General features: G+C 38.5%; 1 protein-coding gene across 7 annotated transcripts; it reads left to right on the top strand.

The window, feature by feature from the left end:
* The first annotated feature begins 1256 nt into the window (after nucleotides 1-1256).
* LOC105043860 (protein PARALOG OF AIPP2) lies at nucleotides 1257-26130 on the top strand. Of its 7 annotated transcripts, none has more exons than XR_012140623.1 (13): nucleotides 1257-1706; nucleotides 2260-2340; nucleotides 5254-6588; nucleotides 16782-16867; nucleotides 16967-17505; nucleotides 17620-18087; nucleotides 18166-18976; nucleotides 19063-19293; nucleotides 19394-19518; nucleotides 19698-20218; nucleotides 20599-20770; nucleotides 24848-24962; nucleotides 25043-25331. XR_012140623.1 is itself a non-coding variant. In XM_019850033.3 (12 exons), the coding sequence occupies exons 2-12, from the start codon at nucleotides 2332-2334 to the stop codon at nucleotides 25873-25875; spliced, it is 5073 nt and encodes a 1690-aa protein (XP_019705592.2). In that variant the 5' UTR covers nucleotides 1259-1706; nucleotides 2270-2331; the 3' UTR covers nucleotides 25876-26130. The 7 variants fall into 7 exon arrangements, 5 of the variants coding, with proteins under 5 accessions (XP_019705592.2, XP_010919895.2, XP_010919892.2 ...); XR_012140622.1 differs by lacking the exon at nucleotides 25043-25331 and adding an exon at nucleotides 20849-24722; XM_019850033.3 differs by lacking the exon at nucleotides 20599-20770 and having other exon boundaries at nucleotides 1259-1706; nucleotides 2270-2340; nucleotides 25043-26130.
* The last annotated feature ends 243 nt before the right edge of the window (nucleotides 26131-26373 follow it).

Here is a 26373-nt window from a genome sequence, read left to right as displayed (position 1 = left end):
TTGTCGCCTTGATTTGATCCATTATTAAAAAATTTTTTTTTGAAAAAAAAAAGAGATATATATAGACTCAAATCAGTAGATATTACCCCACTCGATCTATAAATAATTCAACACCTATTATATAGGCTGCATGTCACGATGAATTAAATGAATGCCGAGCAAGTGTTGAGTTATTTGTAGAGTGGGTTCTAAACACTACAGTAGGTAAAATTATTGGCGAATCAAAACATGGCAATCCATCAAATAGTTGTGTGTCGTGACTCTCAAGGAACCCATACGGGCCATCCGATATAACTAAAAATGCTTCATCACATCATTTCATTTCCCACTCCAGGACCTGTGGTGCAGTGACTGATGGGATGGTACACGGGTTCTCCCTGACCCTCGTGTGATCTCGCATACCATAGCAGGCTGGGGAGCAGCACTCAGCTGTCAATTTTCGTACAAACAATTCCAATTATCTGTTTAAATTCTATTTAAGATCGTTCACAAGTGCCACACACGTGTTCAAACATCGCAGGACTGCTCCGCTTGGGTCCACCTTCTGACGGAACTCCGTTACGTGGCACTTCCGGTCCGGTCCGGTCCGCCCATTTGTCCCATGAAAGACGTTAGCGGGTCCGCTACGCCATCTCCCGTCTAGTCTCGTTACCATCTTCTAACTGGACGGCTCAGATCTACTTTCCCGCTTACGAGGCCCTCACCCATCCGTACACGTGTGGAATGGTCCAGTAGACCGGGGGCGTGCGACGCTTGATTTCGTAGCGCAGAAGGTTCCAGAAGCCAGACGTCACCCTTTCGTTCCCCAGACCCACCAAAAAAAAAAAAAAAAAAAATCTTCCCGGCCCTTTTTTTATGGCAATCGACAGGAGAGAGAGGCCATTTCCGGAATTAGAATACACAGAACTAAATCTCAGGCATCCGATTGTCACCTTAAAGATTTCCGTCGATCGGACGGTTGAGATCGACCACCGGCACGAGCTCCCGGGTGTCATTCCGCGAAGACCTCGTCGTGCGATGTTATTTTATTTTTTGGAAAACCCTCGGCCTGGGACCTGCCGTTATTAAAGGCACCATCGCACCGCCCTCCACCCAAGTCTTTCAATCCATCCGGACGCGCGTCACCCGCCAATTCGCGATGGCTTTGGAGGCAGCCGGGTCCACACGTGTGCCGAGTCAATCACGTGTCGCTCGCACGTACGAAAAAATCAAGAATTCACTCTTCAAGAGTTTTTTAAGGCTCTCTTATTTTGCTGTTCTCTTCTAAATTTAGGGGGCAACCTCCCTGGACGCATGCCTCTCTCTCTTCTTCTCTCCTCTTCTACTCTCTTCGCCATGGTTTGATTCCACGAGAAGCAATCGCCGTTCTCCACGCCGACCCTCGTCCCCAACGGATGCGCGCAACCCCTGGCGCACGTTAAGCGCCTCTTCCGTACGCCAAACGGTGCAGGCTAGCATTCCCGGCGCACCCATTCTCTCTCTCTTCTCACTACTCTTTCTCTAGACGCCGTCGTCGTCTTCTAGTAGGGACCGTAGTGTGAGGTGGAATCCCTAATTTTGATGGAGGCGGGGGACGGGTGCCGCGTCAGACGGTAATCCGATCGGAGCCGATCTCGCGGCCCCCCCGCGGGAGGAGGATGAGGAAGCTTGCGGACCGGCCTCTGAAAGAGCTCTATGATCGCACCGAAAGGATCTCGGCACCGGAGGCATGTAAAGATATCTCCTTTTCGTCTAAAGATTGGCAGCGTTTCTTGGTTGTCTTTTTGCTTGATCGGTTGCATTTTCGTGATTTTTCGCATTTTCCTTGTCCCTTTTTTATGAATTCAATGATCCATGTGTTTGATCGGATTGGTACTCTTCCTTTGACCAGGAATCTTGATACTTGTTTTATGAGTTTTTCGCTGGATTTGATCAATTGGTTTGGGAGATTAGGGTTTTTTGCCTGTCTTTACGGGAGAAAGAGCGGATCCCTCCTTTCTTTTTTCAGGTCAATTCATTGTACACTGTGGTTTTTGATTTCAGGTGCATGATTGTGTGTTCTGTTATTAATGTAAATAGACATGAATGCATTATTTTTATATATCCTAATTTTCATATTTGCTATTCAGTCTTTTATTATATGAGATGGTTTTATTGGAGACATTGGATGAGTGTTTATCGTTTGTCTACAATAATACTTTGTTATTCTTTATCTTTGGTGTTCTTGGGAGTCAATTGCCGAAAAATTGCAAGTTATATGGTTTCTGATCTGCTTTCTAGATAACACCAGTCCTGCAAGGGAGTTGTCGCATCCAAGGACCTGTTGATGAGTCGGACCACGAATTTCAAAGGATGAACGTGGTAAGAGGTGAACCTGAGATGTATCGGACAATTTTCTATTTTGATTTTATTTGGTGTATAGATATGCTATTTATTTATTTTTACAAACTTATTTGACATCTATAGTATCTAGTTTCATCATGATGCAATTTTTTAATGATCAGTAAAGAACGTTTAATGGTTTTACTGGAATCTTTTGAGCACATTCTTGAATTTAAAGGAAAAAATTGCCCGACATTCTTGTTTTAAATTATCATGAAAGTGATTTAGTTATTAAACATTTAGATTGTCAGCACACACGCATGAGCTAATGGAACTTTAGTACATAAGGAGATTTAGGTTCTCATGTTGATGGTATCGAAGACTTGCTCGTAGTAGGATATGAGATGGTTCGGTCAGAGACTCCATGTAGACAAGATTTAGGTCGAGGGAATAACATTTAGTGATTTCTCAAACTCTTGTTTGCTACTCTTGTGTGCTGGTTGTTCCAAGTTCTTTAGACATCTGCCAATCTATCATACTTTGATATCAAGGAAGGACTTCTTTTTTTAATTATTATTTCTATAATGGTGGGTCTGTTGCCTTATGTAGATTTTTTGTTGATCTCAAAGTGGATAATATGAGTAGCAGCTTTTTGAGCGTTATTTGGAATAAACCTAATGTAGTGTAATAGATTAATATGACCAATAGATTAATATGACCTAATAACATGATTCACTGGTAGGATCAAGATGAAAGTAGCACAGTACAAGGGAGAAGGGCGTACTTGTAAGAATTATATTTTATTCTTTTTTCTTAAGACATTATTGTTATGTATCATCTGTCAAAATCCATCTTCTCCATTTATAAAATTTATGTTTATGTTTTGAACATAGTGGCTGCATGACCCTTTTTTTTTTGCTCAAAAGAATCTTTCTCGTGTTATTTTGTTTGCTTGCTCCTTGCTTGTGATCTTGAAATTTCAAAGGTGGTGTTACATATTAGCTATTATCATTCTTAGTTTCTCCTTGCATTTTGCCTTCTCCAGAAATGATACTTAGGTGTTTAATTATCACTGTGAAAAAAGCCATTTATATGGGGCATATCTTTGTAGTGTCATTGTGCTTAAATTGATGGAAATTTACTCGACCTAGCAGTAGACTAGTTTTCAAGGATTCATGCATGGCTTTTAGCAGCTATGTGGCCTCAAACTTTGTTTCAACTTCCAACTGCCCCATATTTGTTCAACAATTGAAGCCATGATGCCTAAGGTGAAATTGGGGTTAATTAGCATCTTGCCTCGTGACATCACAGTATAGAAGTCTTTCTAATTGTGCTGGTTGTATTTGTGAATTTGTTCATCGATGTGGAAAGATAAAACTGCATCTCATACTTAAGTCTGTCATGTTGTAAAATATCATGGTTTAGTTGTCATGAGACCATTGATGATGTATTATGTGTGATGTTTCCTGAGACCATCATATTGTGTGAAAGATCTTTCAATTATGTGTGTGGTGCATGCACATGTACAAATTGATATTCAATCCTCATGATTAATGTGTCCATGTGAATCCTGATTTGTACAGTAGTATCGTAAATGTTCTGGCCTTAAATCAACTGTGATGCCTGTTATATACTCTTCCTCTTAGAATGGATGTGATCTGCAACAATTGCAACAAGCAAATTATTTTGTGCACATTAAAGGATCTCTGTTCTTGAGCACATCACTTAAAAATCCTGTTGTTGAAAACTTAATTATCCTTTTTTTCTCCTTATTGACAAAAGTTGAAACTAAGGTTTTAAATCCCATGTGACAAAGGTGTCCTGGTTTCTCCACAGGACGGAATGTCCTGCTGTCCTGTTCCGTCCCAACAGCAATCCCAGTCATACATTTTGATGGATATCCTCCATCTTTTTCCTCTTCTGTCCTTTCTTTCTTTCTTTTTTTCCTTTCTTCCTTCTTTTCTTTCTTTTTGTCTATCTTCCTCTTTGTCCCTTCCTTTTTCATTCTTTTTCTTTCTCTTCTTTATTTTTTTCAATTTTCTTTTTCTTTCCTTTTATTTTTCCTTTTCTTCATCTTTTCTTCATTTCCTTCTTTTTCCTTTCTTCTTCTTTCCCTATGTGAATGGGTTTCAAAGACCCAAGCCCATTTTGATCCCGTTTTCTCACAGAAATGGGATAGGACGGTTGGGATGCTCCGCATCCTGTCGGGACATAAAACCATGGTTGAAACCTTATTATCTCTGCAGCAAGAAGTCTATGACTTTATGTTTTATAGAACCATCTTTTGTTATTTCAGCATAGAAAACTGTTGTTCGTTGTAGGTTTTTTTGTTTTCAGTGTCTGTCTTGGGCTTCTGATTTGTGCCTTATACCAGATTTCTCAGTTTAAAAGGAGACAGCTGCATGGAATAGTTTGAGTTCCAAAAGAAGCTGGTTTGGTCTTGTTGACCATTTTCCAGATGATGCTTCTAACCTTATAATAATTTTCATTGTGTGAGAATGGCTAAGGACCATTATTCAGAGAGTCTCTGCTTGCTGGCATTATATCGTGCCATATTTGAAAATGAAAATATCTTCTTGTGCACGTGCAAATCTGTGTGCATGCCTGTGTGTGGGAATGTGCCCTTCTGCACGTTTGCATATGTGTTGAAGGGAAAAGGTTCTCAACTGTGTGAAAGCATTATTTGCTTCTACCATTCTTTAGTTTTGGTGTTTGTTCCTTTATAATCTTGCTTGTTGTACACTAATCATCCTTGTTTATTACTGTTATATGTTTACTTACTGTCCTTTTCATGTAGAAGAGAACTTGAGTTGGAACTTTATTGAAATTCCCAACGTGAATTATCATACACAAGTTCATGTGTTTATACATTTCTCATGCATTTTGGTCCACAGCCTTTATGTTTCATGCATACAAGTTGTCTCTGAAATTCATTTACACTGTTTTTTGTAGGGTTTTTTACAATCTGAAAAAAGCTATATGTTTATAGACGATGGCCTTCAGATGAGGGCAGAATCTGGGACATGCAATGTGTGCTTTGCTCCTTGCTCCTCTTGTATGCATCGTAATATGTCAGCCATGATGTCAAAAGTTGAATGTGGGTTTTCTGACAGTATCTGTGAGAGAAAAGAAACTGATAGTTGTTCATTCATTGGTGTTGATGAGTTGCCTCCCACTAAGAGCAGAGCATGTGATAACCAACAACATGCAGCTAGTGACACAAGCAATTTAATAAGCACAAGCTCGAGCCATGATTCATATTCTGAAAATGCCGAAAGTAAAGCAACTCTGAGAGCTTCTGCTTTGTATGATGCATCTGAAGATGTTGACATGCCTCCAAAAGTGTCTTTAGGTGATGCGGCAGAAGAAGATCAGCCTCTTCGAAAGGCTACTGGGACTAGTCACAGGCTAAATCCCTCATGCTGCCACTCTGCATCTGATTCGCACCTTGGGATGTTTTTACATCGAGATGAAGAGCAGCGTGGACTAGAATGCCATGGGGATAATTTGTCATGTATCACTGGAGTCAGAGATGCCAATACTCCAGCCTGTTATCGGAATGTCGACCTAGACAAGAAAGATACATCATGTAGTTCTGCATCGACCTATGATTTACTTGCTAAAGAAAATGAGATGGAGGTACAGGTGGATGCCTGTCATGGATCTCATCATCATGAAATAGAAGCAAGTGAAAGTAAATCAAGAGAACTAAGCACATGCCCTCTGGAATCTTCATGGAAGAAGAGCTCAAGTGGTAGCTCTGTAAATGCTGCCTTTTCTCACAAGTCTGACCCTGTAGAGTTACCTCCCACAAAAAAAGAATTGTCTACCAAAATGCTGTCTTCACATCCCCATTCCCAAAGTGGATGTGTCGACTGTAGTCTTGATTCTAAGGATTTGGAAGGATATCTAACTTCTCAACATCAAGAAGAGCCTTCTGAATGCTCAATGAATGATGTCAAATCTTCACCTGGAGGACCATTGGTTTCCACAAGTATTGATGGGCAGAAGTCTGCTGCACTCCCAAGTTATGAAGATAGTAAACTGAGTCAAATCAGAGGTGACTCCTCTTCGAGGGCTTTAAAGAACCATGATTCATGCCTTGAAACTGAAGCTGCCATGGATGGTGAGAATCCATCAGATGAAGCTACTAAATGCAGGAACACTTGTGAGCAATTTGGAAAGAATGGTTCCTTATTGGAGGCATCGAATGTGCAAGGGCCTGACATGCAACAGCATCTGATTACTAAGGTGGAAAATTCTGAATCAGACAGTGGATTAGATGATGTGAGTTCCTTCTCTTTTCTTTGTTCAGTTTGGCTATCCAATGATTATAGAAATGCCTGGTCCTCCTATTAGGCACTTTTGGTACCTTTAACCGTATTCCTTGGTCATTTGAACTTCTTTTTCATTAGTTCTATGCTTTGTTTATAAAACTTGAATTGAGGTTATTCTGTGATAAACCAATAAATATTCCTGAAATATGAAAAAGAGACTTCTGCTGCCATGTAGGCATTGAGGAGAGTTTGTTTTGTACCATTTTGTGCATGCACATTCTATCTGTGGTTGTTTCTTAGAATTATGTGATTATTAAAAAGCAAGGAAAGACTTCAAAAACGCTGGTTCTGATTTTTGTGAAACAAAATAATTTTAGTTAGATATTGCAAGCCAAAAGATTTATACTTGTCCCTATAAGACGTGTGAGATATAATGATTGTAAGTTAAATGACTTAAAGGAGGGTTCAGTATTATGGTTGCTTACACTCTTAGTTTATGGAACAATAAATTATTTATTTGCTTTATAATTATAAATATGTGGCTGGCTTTTGCCTTTACCATGCCATCGCAAATTCTAGACAGATGGTTTTTAGCCCTAGAATTTCATCCCAGTAGTTTAAGTTATAAATGCATTGTAGTCCAAGGCCAACCACCTCCCTTAAGTTAGCAATATCACAATTTTTTTTCCAAGTTAAATGACTTAAAGTAGGATTCAGTAATATGGTTACTTACAATCTTACTTTATGGAACAATAAATTATTTATTTGCTTTATAATTATAAATATGTGGCTGGCTTTTGCCTTTACCATGCCATCGCAAATTCTAGACAGATGGTTTTTTAGCCCTAGAATTTCATCTCGGTAGTTCAAGTTATAAATGCATTGAAGTCCAAGGCCAACCACCTCCCTTAAGTTAGCAATATCACAATTTTTTTCCATTGTATATAAGAACTTATAGCTGGTTTGTTGTCTGTGTAGATGATCTAGCTTCTGATGTTAAGTCTTCATTATAGAAGTTTCTATAGGGGCTAGTTGAAGGATCTTTTAGATTTCTCGCACGTATTTTAATTAATCACACATTAATTAAAATAAATCTTCACATGTTTCAATTAATCATATTAATTGAATAGAGTTAGTAGAAAAGAAATAGATCTAATCTATTCATCATGCATAGTGGAAAAAAAGATTAACTACCTATCTCTTCATGCGAAAAAGAAAATCTAACAACAATATCCCAATGTACATAAGAAAAGAATCAACAAGTATTAAAAGAAAAATAGATTTTTCTTTATATCTATGCGTGGGTTGATGAACTCCGCAACTGATGATCATGGAAAAATTCTTCTCCTTGTGGCCATGCAAGTGCTTGGCCTCTATGAGTATCCACGTAGAGTTGAAGATAGATCAGCGACCTTCTAATTCTCCGGGATGCTAGCTCCCTTGTGGAACTATTGCTTGATGGATGATTATTCTCAACACCTTGAGGACAGGAGCAGGACAAGGGTCTCTTTAAAAACTTTCTTGCTAAAATCTGATTTCGGCACAACCAAGAAGAAGAGAGAGAGAGAGGCTCTGAGGCATGAAGGAGAGGGAAGAGAGATAGAGGCAGCAGCCTTGAGGCTTGGGGGAGAGAACTTGGGGCGTGGAAACTCTTTTAACCCTTGGGGATTAGCCATTAATTTATAGATTCAAAACCCTAGGTGGCACCCGAAGTTTTCATGAAAATTAATCTCCTTGAAAAAGCTCCTGATGGATTGGACTCTTGGAGATAGAGTCCCAGTGTTGCCACCTCCTTTAAATCAGCCAAAAAATTTTCATTTTGGCTTGGGCGGCTAGGGTTTCAAAAATCCTAGGGGTGGCGCCCCAAAGTTTCCCCATTTGCTCTCTCATGTGGCGCCTAGGGTTTCATTCAAGAAATCTTAGGGTATGGGCCCTGTTGACTGGTCCAAGATCAAGTCAAAATTGATTATTTAGACTAGATTCAGATGTCAAACATCTGATGCATCTAAATCCATTTGGGTGCATGTGATCTAAGCCCAAATCTAGATCCAAACTCAATTGAACCAAATTTCTATTTGATTTAACTTGAATTCAGCCATAATTAATTTGATCTAATCAAATTAAGATATGCAACATTTGCATATTAGTCCTCCTTGAATTTTGTAAACCTTTAGCAATTAATTAAGTTCTTGCTATTTATAACAATTACAAGTTAATCCAATTATCAATCTTATTGAAAATTTAGATTTCAACCATTTTATCAGTCTCAAATTCCTTGTGTGTAATTTCATAGTAGTGAGTAATGTTGTGATCTCCATCACAATATCATTGAAACTCTTTTCAATGGATTGAAACATTTTCAATTCTTCCGAACAAGAATTATTTGATCATCTATCTGATTCTCTATGGGCTCCACAATCCACCAATGACATCTAGCAGCATATGGTGGTAGGCCAGCAAAATGGAATGGAATGAACCTCTAGATACAGTTACCGTATGATACAATTTTTCTTTCTTGGATTCCGACAAGATGAAGGTTATGGATTACTCATCAAACCACAACATCTGTCATATGTAAGATTTACTTGACTTGAGTTTCTACTGTGAAGTATGTGAAAACTCTTTTCCAGTATTCATCTTGTCCTGGGTAAGATTTTTTGAACATAGTCTTATAAATTACATAGGACTATCTTCCTTGTCTATCAAGGATGATAGATTTTATTTTGATAGGCACTCTATTCCTATAATAAACTTACTATAGCCAACATGCAGTGCAAGGACCCATATGGTTAGGAACTGAGTGTATGTGTAGTCAAATTATAGCAGTCTCATTGTGAATAGCCGAGGCACCTTAAGTCTAAGAGCTAGTTGCACTACTATAGCATCGAGCAAGTCATGATGAGTGGATAGCCATCCAAATGACTTCTCATAATGGTCATATTTGGTATCTTTGTTCTCTAACAAACACCTGCACTCTCGCTCTAGTGTCTCTACACTATAGATTCGAAATTTGTCCATCCTAATGGGGAAGCGATCTGTGCATCGATCGGATCAATCACCGTCTCTGTGATTATCCATTGATTGAGAGCATTCGGGAATTAATTATCAACTAGCTTAGAACCCCATGCGATGCATGAAATTTCAAAATCAACTTTTTTTCATTGATCGAAGTTAGCACTTCATCAATTGAATCAATCGCATATATTATCAAACATTGCAACAATATAAACCTTCCTTAATGAATAACACTTGCACTATAATAATATAAACTTCAACTGGATCAATCATATATATTATCAAATATTTACACTACAATATGAACTGCAAGTTTGAAATTAGTACAGTATTATTATTAAACTTCAATCAAAATTTCAATAAATAATTTATAAATATATTCAATCAAAATTCTCAATAAATAAGTTTAAATACACTGCTGCCCCACTTCATGATAAAGCAAAAGCAGAAAAAAAAGCAAGGGAAAAAAAAGCAAGGAAAAATAATAGAGAAGGGAGGAGGGGAAAGAGAGAATACGCAACGAAAGACTCTCCATCCCATGTACCTAGATTTTTCTTAATAGGATTTGTGTTTTGTGAACATGGACGATCCCAATTTTATGAAACCGCTTCATAAATTTATTATTTATTATTTTTTAATTTTTTTTTTAAATTTTTTCATCTCTTCTTTTTTAATCCTCTCCTCGCATATCCCCTCATTTAGTTAAAAAAAAAAACAAAAAAATCCACTCATAGGCGGAGTGGGGTCCGACTCACGTGGAATGCACGTCCTTTTTCACATTACAAAATGAATTCAATTCCGATTTAAGATACGACTGATAAATTTTTTAAGTGTAAATAATAATGTTACGAAAACTGTAAAGCTTAGGCACCAAGCTGGCATTGTTTACATCCAAACGGCCCCTTCAAAGAGACGGCAGTTACCGCGACTCATTATTAATAATTTCCAAGAGAAAAATCTAAAAAAGGCCTGCCATTACCAACTTATTGACAAAAATAATAATAATAACTGACATTAATCTCGCCTTTTCAGAACCACAGATTGGGGATTACACCAATAATTCCACTCAGAAAGAAGAAAAAAGAAAAGAAAAATAAGAAACTATTCACATCTCTCTTTTTTTTTTTTTTGGTGGGGTGAAAGATGGGGGAATAATGGAAGAGACACGACGTGGCTTACCTGGAAGAGACGGGATGAAGGGTATGGGCGAAGTCGTTAATGGCGCCATAGCTGCGGGAACTGAAGCCCAGGCAGTTGAGGAGGTCCTGGCGGTACGGCAAGAATGTCTTCCACTGCATCTCCTCCGCCTGCGCCTGGTTTGTCGTGTAGTGCCGCTCGTGCGGAGACGGTGTTGGCACCCTTCGCCGCCCCACCCCGTTCTTTCTCTTCCTCTCCAAACCTCTCCAAACAGGAGAGGGCGATTTTTTTTTTTTTTGCCGAGCAGCTTCTTCTCCTTCGCCCGTCTTCTGCCGCATCTCCTCTGCTTACGCCCGGTTCGTCGTGTAGTGCCGCTCGTGTGGCGATGGTGCCGGCACCCTTTGTCGCCCCACCCCGTTCTTCCTCCTCTTCCTCTCCGAACCTCTCTGAACAGGGGAGGGTGATTTTTTTTTTTTTTTGCCGAGCAGCTTCTTCTCCTTCGCCTTAAAAATTCACGCATTAAAACAGAGGCTCCATCCTTATCCACGTGTCAAATGGAGAAGCACCAACGCGGTTGCTCCGTTTTATATTATATATATTAGATGACAAATGTCTTGAATTTTCAACTCTTGAGAATGTGTCATTATCTTATTAATTTTTTGGACGATTCATGGACATAAAACACAATATGAATGAAAAAATAATCTAATTTTGATTAATATCAATAATTCAATCACAAAATTATGCACCTAGAAAGTTTATAAGTGTCAGCCTAATTGGCTTTTAGAGCATACATCTAACACTAGTGACTTACTGTTAGGTTTTTTTGTGGTTGGCATTAATTTTTGCATAAATTTGAAATCTTCTAATATGTAAAGCTTGGTCCAGAACTTCAAAATTGAGACAAATTTTTGCGGGCACCTATTTGAAGCAGGGTTCAGATTTGTAGTTTAAGCTGAAACTAACTTATGAATCTAAATATGCTGTATATGTACCTAGTTTGTGCTAATTTCTTGTATGTTGTGAAGCAATCTTTCCTTGAATAAACTCAAATTTTGTAAGTTCCAAAATATTTGGAAGCCCCGGATGACAATTTCTAGAGAGATTTAGAGGATCATGTGATTTTTTGACATAAATTTTTTTTTTTTTTTTTTTTTTTTGTAAATTATAAATGGTACATCATGTCTAATCTTTTGAAATACTCTTAACATGTTTCTTTGATAGAAGATTGTTTGACTATGTAATTTTTAGAAATATATATTTTTTGATTTAATTGCTTTGAATTTTTTTTTTTTTTTAATCATTTGTTAAGTACTCGTTCTTTTTGTAATATATATCCTTTATATTGCAAAAAAAAGTCCTAAAAAAATGTAATCTTTAAATGCTTCTTGCAAGGCCTTTCATTTTGTAAATGAACAAAATGTTCTTTGACTAACCTACCATCATATGGCTGTAGTGGAATGACATAAAGCCTCTACATACTCTTAAAATCAGGGTATTTTGTGAAATCACTATGGAATAAAAAGGATTTGAATTGGAGTTATCATACTTTGTCAAGAAGTTGATGCATGATGTATTTGCTCTGATGAGGATTATAAGAACTCCATTATTTGAAAGAAATTATATTCCCAATCACTACATATATAATTAGGATTTTGTTTAGGGCCTTTTTTATTACCTGATTAATATCATGTACCTAACATGTACGGTAATATCTTGTTCTGAAGAAAGGAGGGGAAAAACATAGAATACCTCGAGGAAATTTTTAAGGGTTTCCTTTCATATGAGAAATATATGATACTTATTGGTGAAAATAAAATTTAAGGCCTAGTATTGGTTTTCGCCTTGGTTTGGTCCTGGGTCGGTACAGTGTTTAGATGGATCAAAATGATCATAAACAACCTGAATGAAGAGAAAAAGATTAAAAAAAATGATGTCCCCTGATGTTGGGCTATCCCAAAGTGTTGGGATGCAACCATCCCAATTTGTCCTTGCTGGTACCAACCGGGATGGTTGGGCTGTCCTAGTTTATGTGAGAATTGGTGAATGAGTGTCCCCCAAGTGCCATTCTGTCATTAAATGGTATAATATGGGACCCGAATCCTTGGTTAATGCTGTCTTCCACCATCCTATGCTGATCTCTCCCTCCATCCCTTCCTCCCTTACACTTTAAAGTCTAGGAACACAAACTAGCTGATAATCCTTAATGTACTTGAATGTTTCATGGATTCAAATCCCGCCTAAGGCTTGAAATTGGCCTACTTGCAAGACATATTGGTGGGCTTCGAATAGGAGCCTAATCTTGAGGAGATCAATTAGATTTCATGTCTGACTTATTCCATTTCTTACTCCCAAAATCCTCTCTCTCTCTCTCTCTTAAAGCAGGGATTATGTTGATGAGGTACTCTCTCATAGTTGCCCAAGCAGATGGTATAATTGAGGCAATTATAAAATCATGTAAGTAAACTATTGCAGTAAGAGTTTTAGGGCCATAGAGCTAATGTTGGAAGTGTTGATCAAAGTGTTTCTTTGTACTGACTGGTAAAATGGAGGTTTGGGATTGAAAGGAATCAAGATGACAGATATTCACTTTCATGTCAGATTGTTAGTTATGCAATGTGATGATGTACTCCGTTATAGTTGCTTGAGCATTTGCCTATAATTCAGGCTGTTATAAAAATTGTGTAGGTGAATTATCATAAATGCAGATCAAAGTGTTGCTTCATACTTTTTAGTAAAATGAAGCGTTGGCATTGAAAGAAATCAAAATAACAAAAACTTACTCTACATATCATATTGCTAGTTATGCAACCAATAAGCTTAGGAGTTGGGGCAGTAGGATTTGATTTGGTTGCCAATTGTAGCAAGACAGTCAAGAGGGTCCGCAAAGTGAGGTGTACAAAGGTTTAATGGGATGTTTATGGAAATTCTGTTGTTCGGTTAAAAGTTGAAAAGGTAAGGAAGGAAAGATTGATGAATATTGACTGAATTCATCTTAAGTATTAAGAACACTTGTCATTCTGTAACCATGATTAGATCCATTAGAAGCAACTTAATCAGAATGAAACTGCAATGTGAAAAATCCATAATATATGTGAGGCTATCTTAAATACTTAATCCGAATTTCAAATAAATGCTTTAGAAGACTCTCAGTAAGTTCAGTTACCTAAGCTTAAGCTCTTCGCTGAGATGATTAAAATAATTAAGAACTATGTTCATTCACCCTGCTTGATGAGCACATTCATTAAGTCAACCCAAAGTTGTCAGATTGCCTAGGCGAGTCCAAGCAGTGGAAAGTTTGCATGGCCAGGCAGCTGCGTAGGTGCTTAGGTGGAGGAGGAAATCATTCCAAGCTTTTATTGTAAATATCTTTAGTTCATATGCATAAAGAAGAATGTGCATACATCCTATATTTACCCATTTTCCACCAATACTGGTATTATGAAACCTATTTTTCATATTTAAAAAGTTTAAAGACCAAATGCTGCAAGAGGAGAGTTGCAGCAACATTGGTCCATTATAGTAGTCAACATGTTGCAGAACATAGCTAACACCTAGCAAGAAGCAGGGAATAGGAGTGTAGCAAGTAGAAGCCAGCTGGCTACAGGGCCACAGCAAACAACCATCATGGAAGAGGCAAGTAGAACAGAGGCTAGCAAGCAGAACAAAAAGGAGAAATTAGGGGAAAAAGGGAAAAGAATGGCTAGATGAAGAACGGGTAGGAGTAGAAGAAAAAGAGAGAAAACTCAAAGGAAGGATGGTGAGGAGAATAATATGAAGCAAGGTTTGCCGTATTGTACCGAATCTGGTGTTTTGAGGCATACCATACCCTAGCAATTTGGTATTAGAATGTAGTATTGGGGGGCGGTGGGGGCCGGGGGGGGGGATACTGATATTCGGTACATTAAACCAGCTCCGTAACGGTACGGTAATAGGTTGGCATCAGTATAGGGCTCAATATTGAGATGGTACATTGAACCAGCCCCGTAATAATATAGTAATAGGTTGGTAACGGTACCGGACTCGGTATTGAACAGCAAATCTTGATATCAAGATTGATCAAAGAAAGAAGAAAGAACAAATATACACAAATTTGGCTCTATTGATGGCCACTGCAACCATTGTTGCTACTAATGGCTGCTTGCTGACATGTTGGCAATCGTTGATCAGCCCACTTCATTTTCTTTATGGGGCTTAAATAGGGAAAGAATGCAGGGAAAGAAATCATTAAAGCAATAGGGTTTAAGCAGGCTTTGCCTAGGCAGTCTGGCCAAGTTAAGTGCCTAGGCTGCTGCTTTGGACAACATTTGTCAATCTATGGTCTATTGGATTAGGCCTGTTATTATATCTCCACTCTTGTTTAATTTCAGCTCAAAAGTATGATTTCAAAATCACTTTTTCTTTGCTATTGAATGAATTATTTAGTATACAACAAAATCTTGTTCCATCCTCAACCATATAGTGGTTTCTTGGAGGGGCTGAATGGGAGCTGTTAGGTGTAACTGTTACAAGGTTGCTCAGCTGGCTCTTTTGGTAGCAGTGTAACTGCAAATATGTCGTTCTGTTGTTGGCAGGGCTCTAATGAAGTTGATATCTAACATTTGTGCACTAACACAAATGCTGGGTACTATTGGATAGCTGGTCATATTTGCTGGAGGATAATTTACGGTTATATGAATTTTGGATCAACTGGTGCTGGCTTTTCAACATTATTGGAAAGACGAGAGAACACGATCGGCACAGAACCTTCAAAGTCCTTTTTTTCTTGGTAGGCAACGAGAAGGGAGAGGGAGGAGGGGGATCAGTAAGAGAAAGACGTAATGGACCATAAAGGATGGAGACTCTCTTGCTTGATTCAATCATGACATGGAGCTTCAGCCAAGCAAGCAGGTGTCTTGATTCAACTCCATCATTCCATAGGGGATCCTAACACCCGGGGGAAGACATACAGTATGCAAACGACCCTCATCACTCCATTGTAGCCCACTGCCTAGCTGTTCATCCTATACAAACAGTTTAATGATCCCAAAGAACATTTTTGAAAGCGATTAGCCAACTTCTAGAGATCACTATCACAAACAACTATGTCTTACTCATTGAACCCGGAAAACGCATGGATTGAATGGAAGCAAAGCAGTTTATCTCACAGAGAGAATATAGAGAATCAAATTGGGAATCGGGATGAAGACCTCATCAACCTGAGACCAAAAGGGGACAAGTCTCATATCGAAACAAGATTCCGTAAAAACCCTGTGGACAGACAATCTTCTCTTGTTGATAGGCGAGGTACCACAATCTCTTTAACTTTGGCCAAATTAATGGCAAAAAAGGATCCTCACCTTGACTATGATCTTCTTGGTGTTGAACAACTGAATGTGGTTATTGAACTTGGGTCTGGGTAACTTGAGACTCTCTTTTCCTTCCTCTCGCTTATTCTTTCTTTCTCCTTCTCAGTTTAGTGGCATTGGGTTGATGGTCTGATCCCCTGATGCCTCAAAAGGACCCATGAATGAACATAAGTGTGTGGGATGTGGAGAGGCCAATCTCATTTTATCTTTGAAAAAAAAAAAAAGAACTCCAAACCCCAACCTGTCAGGACATGGAGGGATTATGCATTTTGCACCTTGTCCCAGGCAGGACCACCACTGGCAGGCAGGCCATCCCATGTGTGATGATATCAGGGCCCCACCTGTCTCAAGTCCCATTTTCTCTTAGGAACAGGACAAGATGGCCAGGTCGCTCACTGTCCCAACTAAATTTGAATCCATGATATGATATATCATCTAAACTGTTTATGACCGGCAGTTGTTTTACATGGTTCAGGTTGTATAACAATAACTTTTGCTATGGAAGTCACCATCTTTCACATTTTTATCTTTCTTTCCAACAGTCAATATTAATACTTGATAGTCGATGTCTGGTGAAAGTTTTAGGACTCTTATTTTGCTACAAAGTGATGGAACTAAAACCCTTGGATTTCAGTTTCATATTTCCTGGCTTTTCTTATGTTACAACATGTCTATGTGATATATTTTATTCCATTTGTTTCAGGTAAAGGTATGTGATATATGTGGGGATGCAGGTGTGGAAGAACTTCTGGCTACATGTAGTAGATGCAGTGATGGTGCAGAGCACACGTAAGCCATTGTCAATTTTCAGACATGCTGTATCTAATTAATTTCTCTTAATATGATTTTTGTTTGTGGCTAACACTTGAAAAAATTGCTGTTAACTAGTTATTGCATGCGAATTAAGTTGGACAAAATTCCAGAAGGTGAATGGTTATGTGAAGAATGCCAACTCAAGGAGGATGCTGAAAACAAAAAAACGGATAAATCTGATTCAGTTTCTGGAACATCAAAAGTAGATATCTTGAAAGAAAAGAGTCAGAATTTTGGGAGCAATTTGAACCCTAAAAGTGTACCTAAGTTGGATATTGAAGCCATTGATACAGAAGTGAGAGGGTCTACTAAAGGAATGCAAAGTCCACAAAAATCAGCCCAGAGGCATGCAGACAGCCCGGAGGTTACTTCAATGAACAGCAGAATGATCCCTGAAATAGGTGGTGGGTCCATAGGAATATCCAGTCCAAGGAAAAATGCTGTCATGTCTCGAGAGAGTTCATTTAAGAGCCTGGATTTTGGAAAGGTAAAGCCAACCAACCTGGCTCCATCTTTCAAAGGTCAGACAACAAATGGTTCCCAGGCTATCTCCCGCTCACATACCTCAAGCTCTAACGCATCAAAGGTTCAAGCACAACTTAACTCAACTAGAGGTAAATTTCCATGAATTCGCGTTACATAAAATACCCAGACAATTTTCTGCTGAATCATGCTCTATCTTTGTAGAGCAGTGAAGTTTTAAATTTATAGATCTTTTCTTTTTGCAGGGCCACTTTCAAAGCAGCTTTCATTTGACAACTCGTACATGAGGCCAAAGGTCAAACAGTTGATCAACAATTCACCTCGGAAGCAAAAAATTATGAGAGAAGCTGTTTCTAGCAATGGTAGGAAGGATGTAATAGTCAAAACAATGACGAAGTCTGCATCATTCAAATGTGTAAGCTCAGGCCTCTCCAATACTGAATCATTAAATAAAACCCAATCACTTAAATCACCTCGATCTGATGAACCTGGAGGCTGGAAACCTGTGAAAGAAAGGAATATGATGGAAAGGAAGAATTCTTTTGTTCTAGATCATCCTTCTGGCGCATCTACTGCAAAGATGGATCTGAAGATTTCACAGCATAGTGGAAACTTAAGTAATACGTCTGAACAGGACATACTCAGCATCAAAAAGGGACTAGAAAATCCTAACGATTTAGGTACAAATATGTCTTTAGAGGACTTTGTAACTGGTATCTCCTTTTACTTAGCTCCATCATGATACTGTTTAAATAGTAACTATGTTCATTTCTATTTTGCTGTTGCAATAGGACGTACTGAAGTGAAGAAGCAGACATCAAATTCTTTTAAAAGATATGAATTGTGCAATCCTGAGGATCAAAGGCCATTCCAAGTTGTCCCTAGGGAAGGTTCTTGCACAAATCCCATTGCTATTGATAGATCACATGGTGATGCTGACTCAGTACTGCAGCGCAGTATGTCTCTGGTTCGAGAATCCTTCCCTCGAGAAGATAAAAGCAGGGATTCTACTCATTCTAGCAGTTCAAGACAGGCTGCTTCAAGTGGAAGTCGAGTATTTCGTTGTCATAAATGTAATGAAACAGGTCATGCAACTCAGTTTTGCCCAATCAACAAACTTCGCATATCTGCTCTTAAACCTGCTGCTGATAGAAGTTTAAGAGTAAGCATTAATAAAAGCAATAAATGGAAAGACGCAATTGAAGCAGCAAAAACTAAAACACAGAATAGAAATAAATTGTCAGACCAGTCTGAGTGTTCAACACCGAGTACTGAAGTGAGTTGCGAAGCAGCTTCCAAAGATCTCCAGTCAAATTCAAGTGGTCTGAAGGCCTTGCCTCTGGAAGGGACATCTGATGGGAAAGCTGTTTTGAGAAGCTTTGATGCTAATTTTGGCAGAAGAGAACCTGTGATTGACATGCAGCAAGCTAAACACCCTGTTGAAGCCTCATATCTTTCTAAAGCAAGTGATTCCAATGCCATTCTTACCAATACTGATAGTTCAAACGCGAAGCCTTCAACTCAAATTTTGCACGATCAATCTTCTCTACTTGCAAACCCATTTGGTGCTTCAGTAATCCCTGAACAAGAAAATATATGGCAGTATGATATCTCTCAACTTTTTATTTCAGAAGGCTTATTTAATACTTTAAATTTGGTTTCCATAATTAACTGAACTTTATCTGCAGAGGTGGTTTTGAGGTGCTTAGGACTGGAGGGCTTCCTGAATTTTTTGATGGGATTCAAGCTCACCTGTCAACTTGTGCGTCACCTAATGTGCTTGAAGTGGTCAGCCAGTTTCCTTGCAAACTGCAACTAGATGAAGCTCCTTGCTTTAGGTTGTGGCCGTTGCAATTTCAGGGAATTAGTCCTAAGGAAGATAATATTGCCATTTATTTCTTTGCCAAAGATATCGAGAGGTTGTTTGATGTTTTTGTTTCCCAATTTTTTATAAATTATTATTATTATTTTTTAAGATCTAGAATTTTATATATACTTTTTTTTTTGGTTTTGATACAGTTATGAAAGGACTTATGGGAAGCTGTTGGAAGATATGCTTAAAAATGATTTAGCCCTTAGAGGGAATATCAATGAGGTTGAGATTCTTATTTTCCCATCAAATAAACTACCAGAAAACTGCCAACGTAAGCAACAGCATTTATGTATTTAACCGTATTAAGGGCATTTATTTGATATAGCTGTGCTTTTGATAGACTGTTTATGTGCAAACATGATTTTATATGTTTTCTTCCCTCCATCTAGTATTGTGAGTCACATCTCAGAAATATCATCTCAGTGAGGAGATGCTTTTTGTTCTTTTCAGGTTGGAATATGTTATTCTTCCTCTGGGGTGTCTTCAGAGGAAGGACAGAGTGCTCAAAAATCCTGCCTGATTTACAGAAGCAGGCTTGTCAGTTCAAGTTAAGCACAGATACCTTGGTGCAAGAATTTTCTTCCCCTCTCTTTGAAGCTTCTACCTCTCGGAAAATAAATTCCCATGAGAGTTCAGTTAAGGAATTATCTAGGAATATTTCCCATGAGGGTTCAGATAAGGAATTATCCAGGAATAATAGATCAGTCAACATGGAAGCAATGAAATCCAATATTTGGGTGGATTTGCAGCCTATTTCTTCTTCTGGTATTAAGGATGAGATCTGCAACACAAAGGAGTCTTCTTTTGTTCAAAATACTTCATGTCAGCTAGCTTCAGGTTCGATCTCTCTAAGCTGCTCGTCAGATAGCCGAGGCCAGCTGTGCAGCTTGCTTGGTACTTGTCCAGAGCCTGACCTTCAGATGAGTACCAAGGACTTCTGCCCTGCATTGAAAGGGGAGGCCATGTACCTGGTAAAGCTTTACTTTTCCGAAGGATTGAAGTCTGCAATGCCCTTTGCTTCTTGACTGTAATTACTGCATGCAATGTCTTCATGGTCAGAATAGCTTACAACTGCTGGTGAAATATTTTGAATCACTATTTTTATATGCTGCATCTGTTATGTTGCTCATATGCATTATGTGATTGCTGAACTGCACCATTTTGCTTACCACATCGTCATCATTATCATCTTTTATTTTATTTGGTGTTGTTTTGGAGGGTGGGGAAGGGGGATTTGCTCCGATTTTGCACAAATTACATGAGCATATTTATATCAGCATACCTGTTGTTGTTTTGGGGCTGTTTACATGTTTTTCGAAATTAACATGTTTTTTCCTGTCATTGACTCCAGTTGCCAAAAATGTTGCCACACTTGAAAAATGCAGACACAGATACATACCACCATATTACTACATATATATACGTGCGTGCATGCATGCACGCAGGTATGCATGCTTATGTTTCTGACAATTCAGCTTGGACTCGCAAGTGCCTAGTTGTGCCATCTTTAACTTATGTCCCAGGTATCCAAACAACAAGGTTCATAATTGTCAAAGGTGTTTTGGTGGTTTTTGTGTGATAGCGATCTATGGCATTTGTAGGTGTGCCTCATTGTTCTAAATATCCAAGGACAAGGTAAATATGTGGATTCTTAGATGGTCAAGGGCATCCTAGTGCATGAGGCTCCCATCATTGTGGGTCTAGGGAGGGTCAGATGTATGCAGCTTTTCCCCCTTGCATGGAGTCTTGTTTCCATGTTTTAATCTTGTGACACCCAGAGTGAAGCAACATTACCATTGCGCCAAGGCTCACTCTTGCTTCATAGATGGTGAACTCTAAAAATTGTTGGGGTGCTTGAGGTTTGATCCTGTTTAATCTTTCGGCCTTGTTGACTGGGATTTTATTCATGGCTCTTGGTTTTGATGACTATTTTATTATAGGTTTGATGCCTCTGCACAATTGTGTATAAGATACTTATAACTGTGTGTGGCAATAGTGATACATGCAAAAAGAAGGCCTATATGTGTATCAAGATTAAATGTTAAGTGGAACTTGGCCAGGGACTGACAGCAGCAGTTAAACAAAGGACTGCCGATTAATTTGCCCTCAAATTTAGGATGATGAAAAACAACTAAATTGGAAGAAACAAAGGTGGACAAAGAAGCGGGCAAAGATACACACTAGAAAGGTAAAATGGAATAGCACAATAAAGTAATAGAAAGAAAAAGGTAAATGAGAAAACCTATGAATGAAAGAGTTTCTATTGGGTAAATAAAGTGAAGAAGCATAAGACAGAAATGAACAGGACAAATATGAAAAGGAAAACAAAGGAGGAAGAGGATGAAGAAGAAGAAAAAAGAACAAAAATGACACATTGGTCCAGCAAGCGTGAAACAATATTGACCAACCTTCATCTTTGTTGAGCTAGAATGTTGATTGAATTAGAAGCAATAGTTTGATGACACAAGTTATGTAACATCTAATTCATAAATTGATGTAAAATGGAGCTTATTATAATTATGTAAGTTAAAAAAAAAATGAACTTAACAGATAATCAATACTTGTATATTAACATCAACAACAAGTCCTATTTTAGAAACAAAAAAAATCTAGCCTTGTCCAGCAATGCACCTTAAACATATCCTTACTAATTCTTTCTGTACTGTCTTGACAGTGCTAAGTGAATGAATTACTTAAAGTAGTAACACGTTAAGATTAATGTGAATTACTTAAAGCATGTGAAAAACTATGGAGAACAATCCACTTTGTTAAGCATTTATATTTCCCATTGTTCCAATGCTCAACTTTCTAGGATTAGTATTTCTATTTCTATATTTACAAATTAAAAGAAAATCTTTTGGTTTTTAAGCCAAGGATTCATATGTGACATAATTTTAGAGCATGCCATTTGTAATATTTTGATCGAGGTTTGCTGAATTGTACATGTTCTCCAATTATATCTTCCAAGCCATCCACACTAACAGTCCATCCTTCTTCACTAAAAGGAGATTTTTGAAAAATATAAAAATATAATGCTTAGGCTAAGGGTCAAGTTGGTCATTTTTTTTACATCCCCCTTCACAGGGGAAAAAAGTGATGAGATAGCTCTGCACTATCCGGAGCTTTTCTTAGCCATCATATTGATCGGTCCTCCATTGAGAATGGTGCATTCGGCTAAGGATAGGATGGAACATAATATGCAAGGTGATAGATTGTATGAGACTCCTCCTGAATGAAAACACGTGAAGGAAAATCATGAAGCTCCGCCACCATTAAAGAACCCTCCACCCTCAACTTCTCCAAAGAAAAGGCGACTATCTTTTTTAGAATACCTCTCGTCTTTAGAAATCGTGCTGAACTAGTTGGTTTAGGATGTATCGAACTTGATCGGTTGCCGGCACAATTTAGTGCATTGGTTCAAAAAAGAGGGAGAGAGAGGGGAGAGAGGGAGAACAAAAGGAGGGAGAGATAGAGAGGGAGGGCTTGAAAGCCCTTTTCTCATCAATAGGGGGTCGCCTCCGTTTTATTTTGAAGTAGGGGGTCGCCCCTATTTCGTTTTGAAATAGGGGACCCGCTAATTTTTTCTGAAAATCCTGAGCTGAAGACGGCAAATGCCCTCTCTCGCTCTCCCTCCCTCCTCCTTCTCCCTCTCCTTGTCTTCCAGGAATGGTATGATGTGGACCCATACCATAGCGAACCAGTTGCCAGCTGGTATGCCCTTCAGTATTGGCTCAACAGATCTTGAATTGTGGATGTATGGTTTTATTATTTCTAGAGTGAAAATAGGGTGGGCCTTGATGCGATGGTAAGCTTGCTACATAAACTTTGGTAAGCTTGCATACATCTGACCCTCCCTAGATCTTGTAGTGGTGGAAGTCTTGTGCACTAGGATGCCTTTTTATTTCTAGACTGAAAACCTATGTGCACAAAATATTTTTAAATTCATTTATAAACTAACAACAAAATTATGAAGAACCAATAACATTATAAAATTTTTCAACAATCATGTTGTTGAAACACCTAATAATTTGTATACCTATAATCAAGATTTGCCTTACGATACCAAACTAGACAGTACAGGGTGTAATGTACTGTAACAGTTAAGTAACAATATGCAGCACAATGGGGACACTCAGTATGCCGAATCGGCCCTGTATCGACACAGTAATAGGGTGGCACCGGTATGGGGCCGGTTTCTAGATGGCATACTTTGCCTATAATTGTATGGTTACCATCATATCAAGTTCCAACGTCTAACTTTTACTTTACAATAATTAAAAATTTTAGAAAGACCACAATTTGATATATTTCGCCTGTGTCTATATTATTCAAGCTAATATCTAGCAAATCTGAACTTAAATCTTGCAAATCCAGTTTTTAGGGAACTTATGTGGTACATAATAAATCATAAGACCCTTTTGTCATGTAAACGACCTCACAGAGGGCTAGAATGTCTTCTATCCAAAAAAAGACCTAAAAGGTCATCTTTAGAAAAACTTCCCTTCATTTGACATGTTAAGACTCGAGAAAAGACTTGTTAGAAGTGATGTTTATCATCCATGAGTTAGTCTACTCTTTTATTGAAGAAAGAGGGATGACTCAAAAATTGATACAATTTAGACTATTTGTTTGAAGAAATTGAGAACGAGCTCATTTCAGGCACTATAGCCAAAATTGGGTGAAATCAGTTAGTTTTGACCAAATGTTACCGAAACTGAGTGTGAGGACACTTGATGGGTAGATATGGGTATGCTTTTGTGTTTATGTTTGTGGATATCCTTGAGTTTTAATTAAAATACTATCTATCAAATGAAGGAATCATGCAATACATTTCTAGATGCTGCTGAGTCCAAATATCATGCAGTTCTGTTTTCAAAATGTTCAACAACTTCAAATCCATTCTGCAGTTTGGCATTACAAGATCTGATTGCCATTGTTACAAATGTTTGATGACTTTCCCAATGAGCCTTGAGCATTCGCCAGTTTATGTGTGAATGCGGAATGCCATTTGAGTGTGGCTTCTGATCAGAGGTTCATCTCATTTGTTAATTTGCATGACCCTGTGCCATGTCACAAAATATTTTAATTCTCATCCATTATATAACGTTGGTTCAACAAGGACAGATGTATTTTTGCATTTCCAAATTTATTTCATCCATGACCACTTCTTTTAACAACTGGTGTTTGTGGATATTTTAATCGAAAGACAATACTTTTTTTTTTTTTGGGGGGGGGGGGTGTTGGTGGGGTGAGCAAAATCTGACTCAAGTATGATAGCTAAAAATTTGTTGGTTCTAATCATGAGGTGGCCTTGGCATAAAGGTAAGGTTGCTCCAATGCAACCTGGGTTTGGAACATGAAAACAGCCTCACTGCATGCAGGGGTAAGGTTGTCCATCTGACCATCTCTAGACCTCATAGTGGCAGGAGCTTTGTGCACTGTGCCCTTTCTGATCATAAGTGGTGTTAATCTCTGGTATTTACTCACATTTGAATTATCTCATGAATTAATTTGCAATCAATTTATACCTTGATTATCATGTTTAGATTGCAGTTGCTTTTGTGGCATGAGATCCTCAGAGCTTACCCATTTGCATGCAGGAGAAATCTGGTAGTGACATTGATGGCAAAGCCCCAGTACGCATTCATGCAACTAGCATAGAAAATCTGAACAGTGTATTGCCTACACAAGCAATTTCTTCATATTTTGGACAAGGTGATTTTTCTTCCACTGATGTTTACATGATTTGTTCAGGATATTTCTGCTCAATTTCCTTTTGTTTGCTCAATGAACAGATGGTGAAGGAAGAGGAAACGGTGAAAAAATGAGGGGGAAAGAAGGATCAATGAAACATGAAGCTAGTATAGATAATGAGCTGCAGGAACACCTGATGGAGATCGACCACCTCAGCTGGGAGTCGAGGCCTAGCAGGAAACGTGCATACTCATCTTCCATAGATATAGTTACACGTGCTTCTGGTGAACCCTCGAAGAGCACTGATGAAATAATTCTTTGGAGTGAGAGAGCAAACTTCATTTCTCTTGAAGGTGAAAAAAGATGCAAGAAGATGAGGAGTTGCAGTGAGATACATGCTAATAGTAGTTCTAGGGATGAAAATACAACTAATAATTTATCATCTAAGGTACATCCTTTGCTATCTGGCTATGTCAATGAGCAGCAACACGTTCATGGTTTCTACAGTGGAACAGGGATGACTGAGAACCCAAGGAGTGCTGAAAAGTTTTTCTTTCCTGCGGATTCAGGTCCTGTCAGAAATGTTGTATCAGAGAACCTCACACATGTTCTTTATTCAGAGGACGAAGGCATGCCAGAGTCCAGTAGTCCAGATCTTGAACTAGCACTTGGGGGCAAGAAGAAATCATCGGAAAAGGAAGTCTTGTCATTGCTTTTCCCTTTGGGTGACAGACAAGGCAGCCAAGAAGAACTCCCAGGTCCTGCAGTGGATGATGAAGATGATATGTCAGCAGCACTGTCTCTATCCCTCGCCTTTCCTGGCACAGAGAAGAAACAAAAGGACAAAACTATTTTAAGAACGGAGCAGCTTTTGCCAGAGAGGCCTTGCGTTAATACTTCTTTGCTTCTATTTGGCAGGTTTATTGGCACTTGAATCCAAGTGGGAGCATATATGCCTTGTAAATGAACACCTCAGTATACCGGGGAGTGCCAGAGCTCTTGTCCATATGTTCATAGCTATACAAATATTTCTTTTTTTTTTTACTCTTTTTGACTTCTTTCTTTCCCTAGTTCTTGCTTCTAGAGTGCAGATTTACGACGGCTGTTTGTATATAAGAGAAAGAAAGCCACAATGTTAAAATTATGCAGAAACTCCATGGATGTGTTAATGCAAGTTCTCATAACTATATGTTTCGTTTGTTTTATGCTTATCCGAAATATAAATATTTCAGGTGGTCAGCGGTGGTCTAAAATTTAATTAGAGATGGCACCTGAAGTGTCCAGCTTGAGTCAGCTGCATGCAGTTGTTTTGGTTGGCTGAAAGTGTGTTCAGCTTGAGTCTATGCCTCTCACATGCTACTCGCTGGTATTTCTTTTGGTACGTTGATGCGCCCAGCTTCTGTTAGCATCATTTGCTTAGGTTACAGTTTGT

Source organism: Elaeis guineensis, chromosome 4 (genome assembly GCF_000442705.2).
Source record: "Elaeis guineensis isolate ETL-2024a chromosome 4, EG11, whole genome shotgun sequence".
Lineage (NCBI taxonomy): Eukaryota > Viridiplantae > Streptophyta > Magnoliopsida > Arecales > Arecaceae > Elaeis > Elaeis guineensis.
Note: the sequence above shows the minus strand (reverse complement) of the source record. Positions and strands in the feature narration are given on the sequence as shown.

Excerpts from the sequence above, each read along its gene's own strand:
- LOC105043860 (XM_010921590.4), top strand. The coding sequence starts at position 1,638 with ATGAGGAAGCTTGCGGACCGGCCTCTGAAAGAGCTCTATGATCGCACC. Across the intron at positions 2,341-5,253 it reads AATTTCAAAGGATGAACGTG|GGTTTTTTACAATCTGAAAA; the intron begins GTAAGAGGTGAA and ends TGTTTTTTGTAG. Across the intron at positions 18,977-19,062 it reads GAACAAGAAAATATATGGCA|AGGTGGTTTTGAGGTGCTTA; the intron begins GTATGATATCTC and ends CTTTATCTGCAG.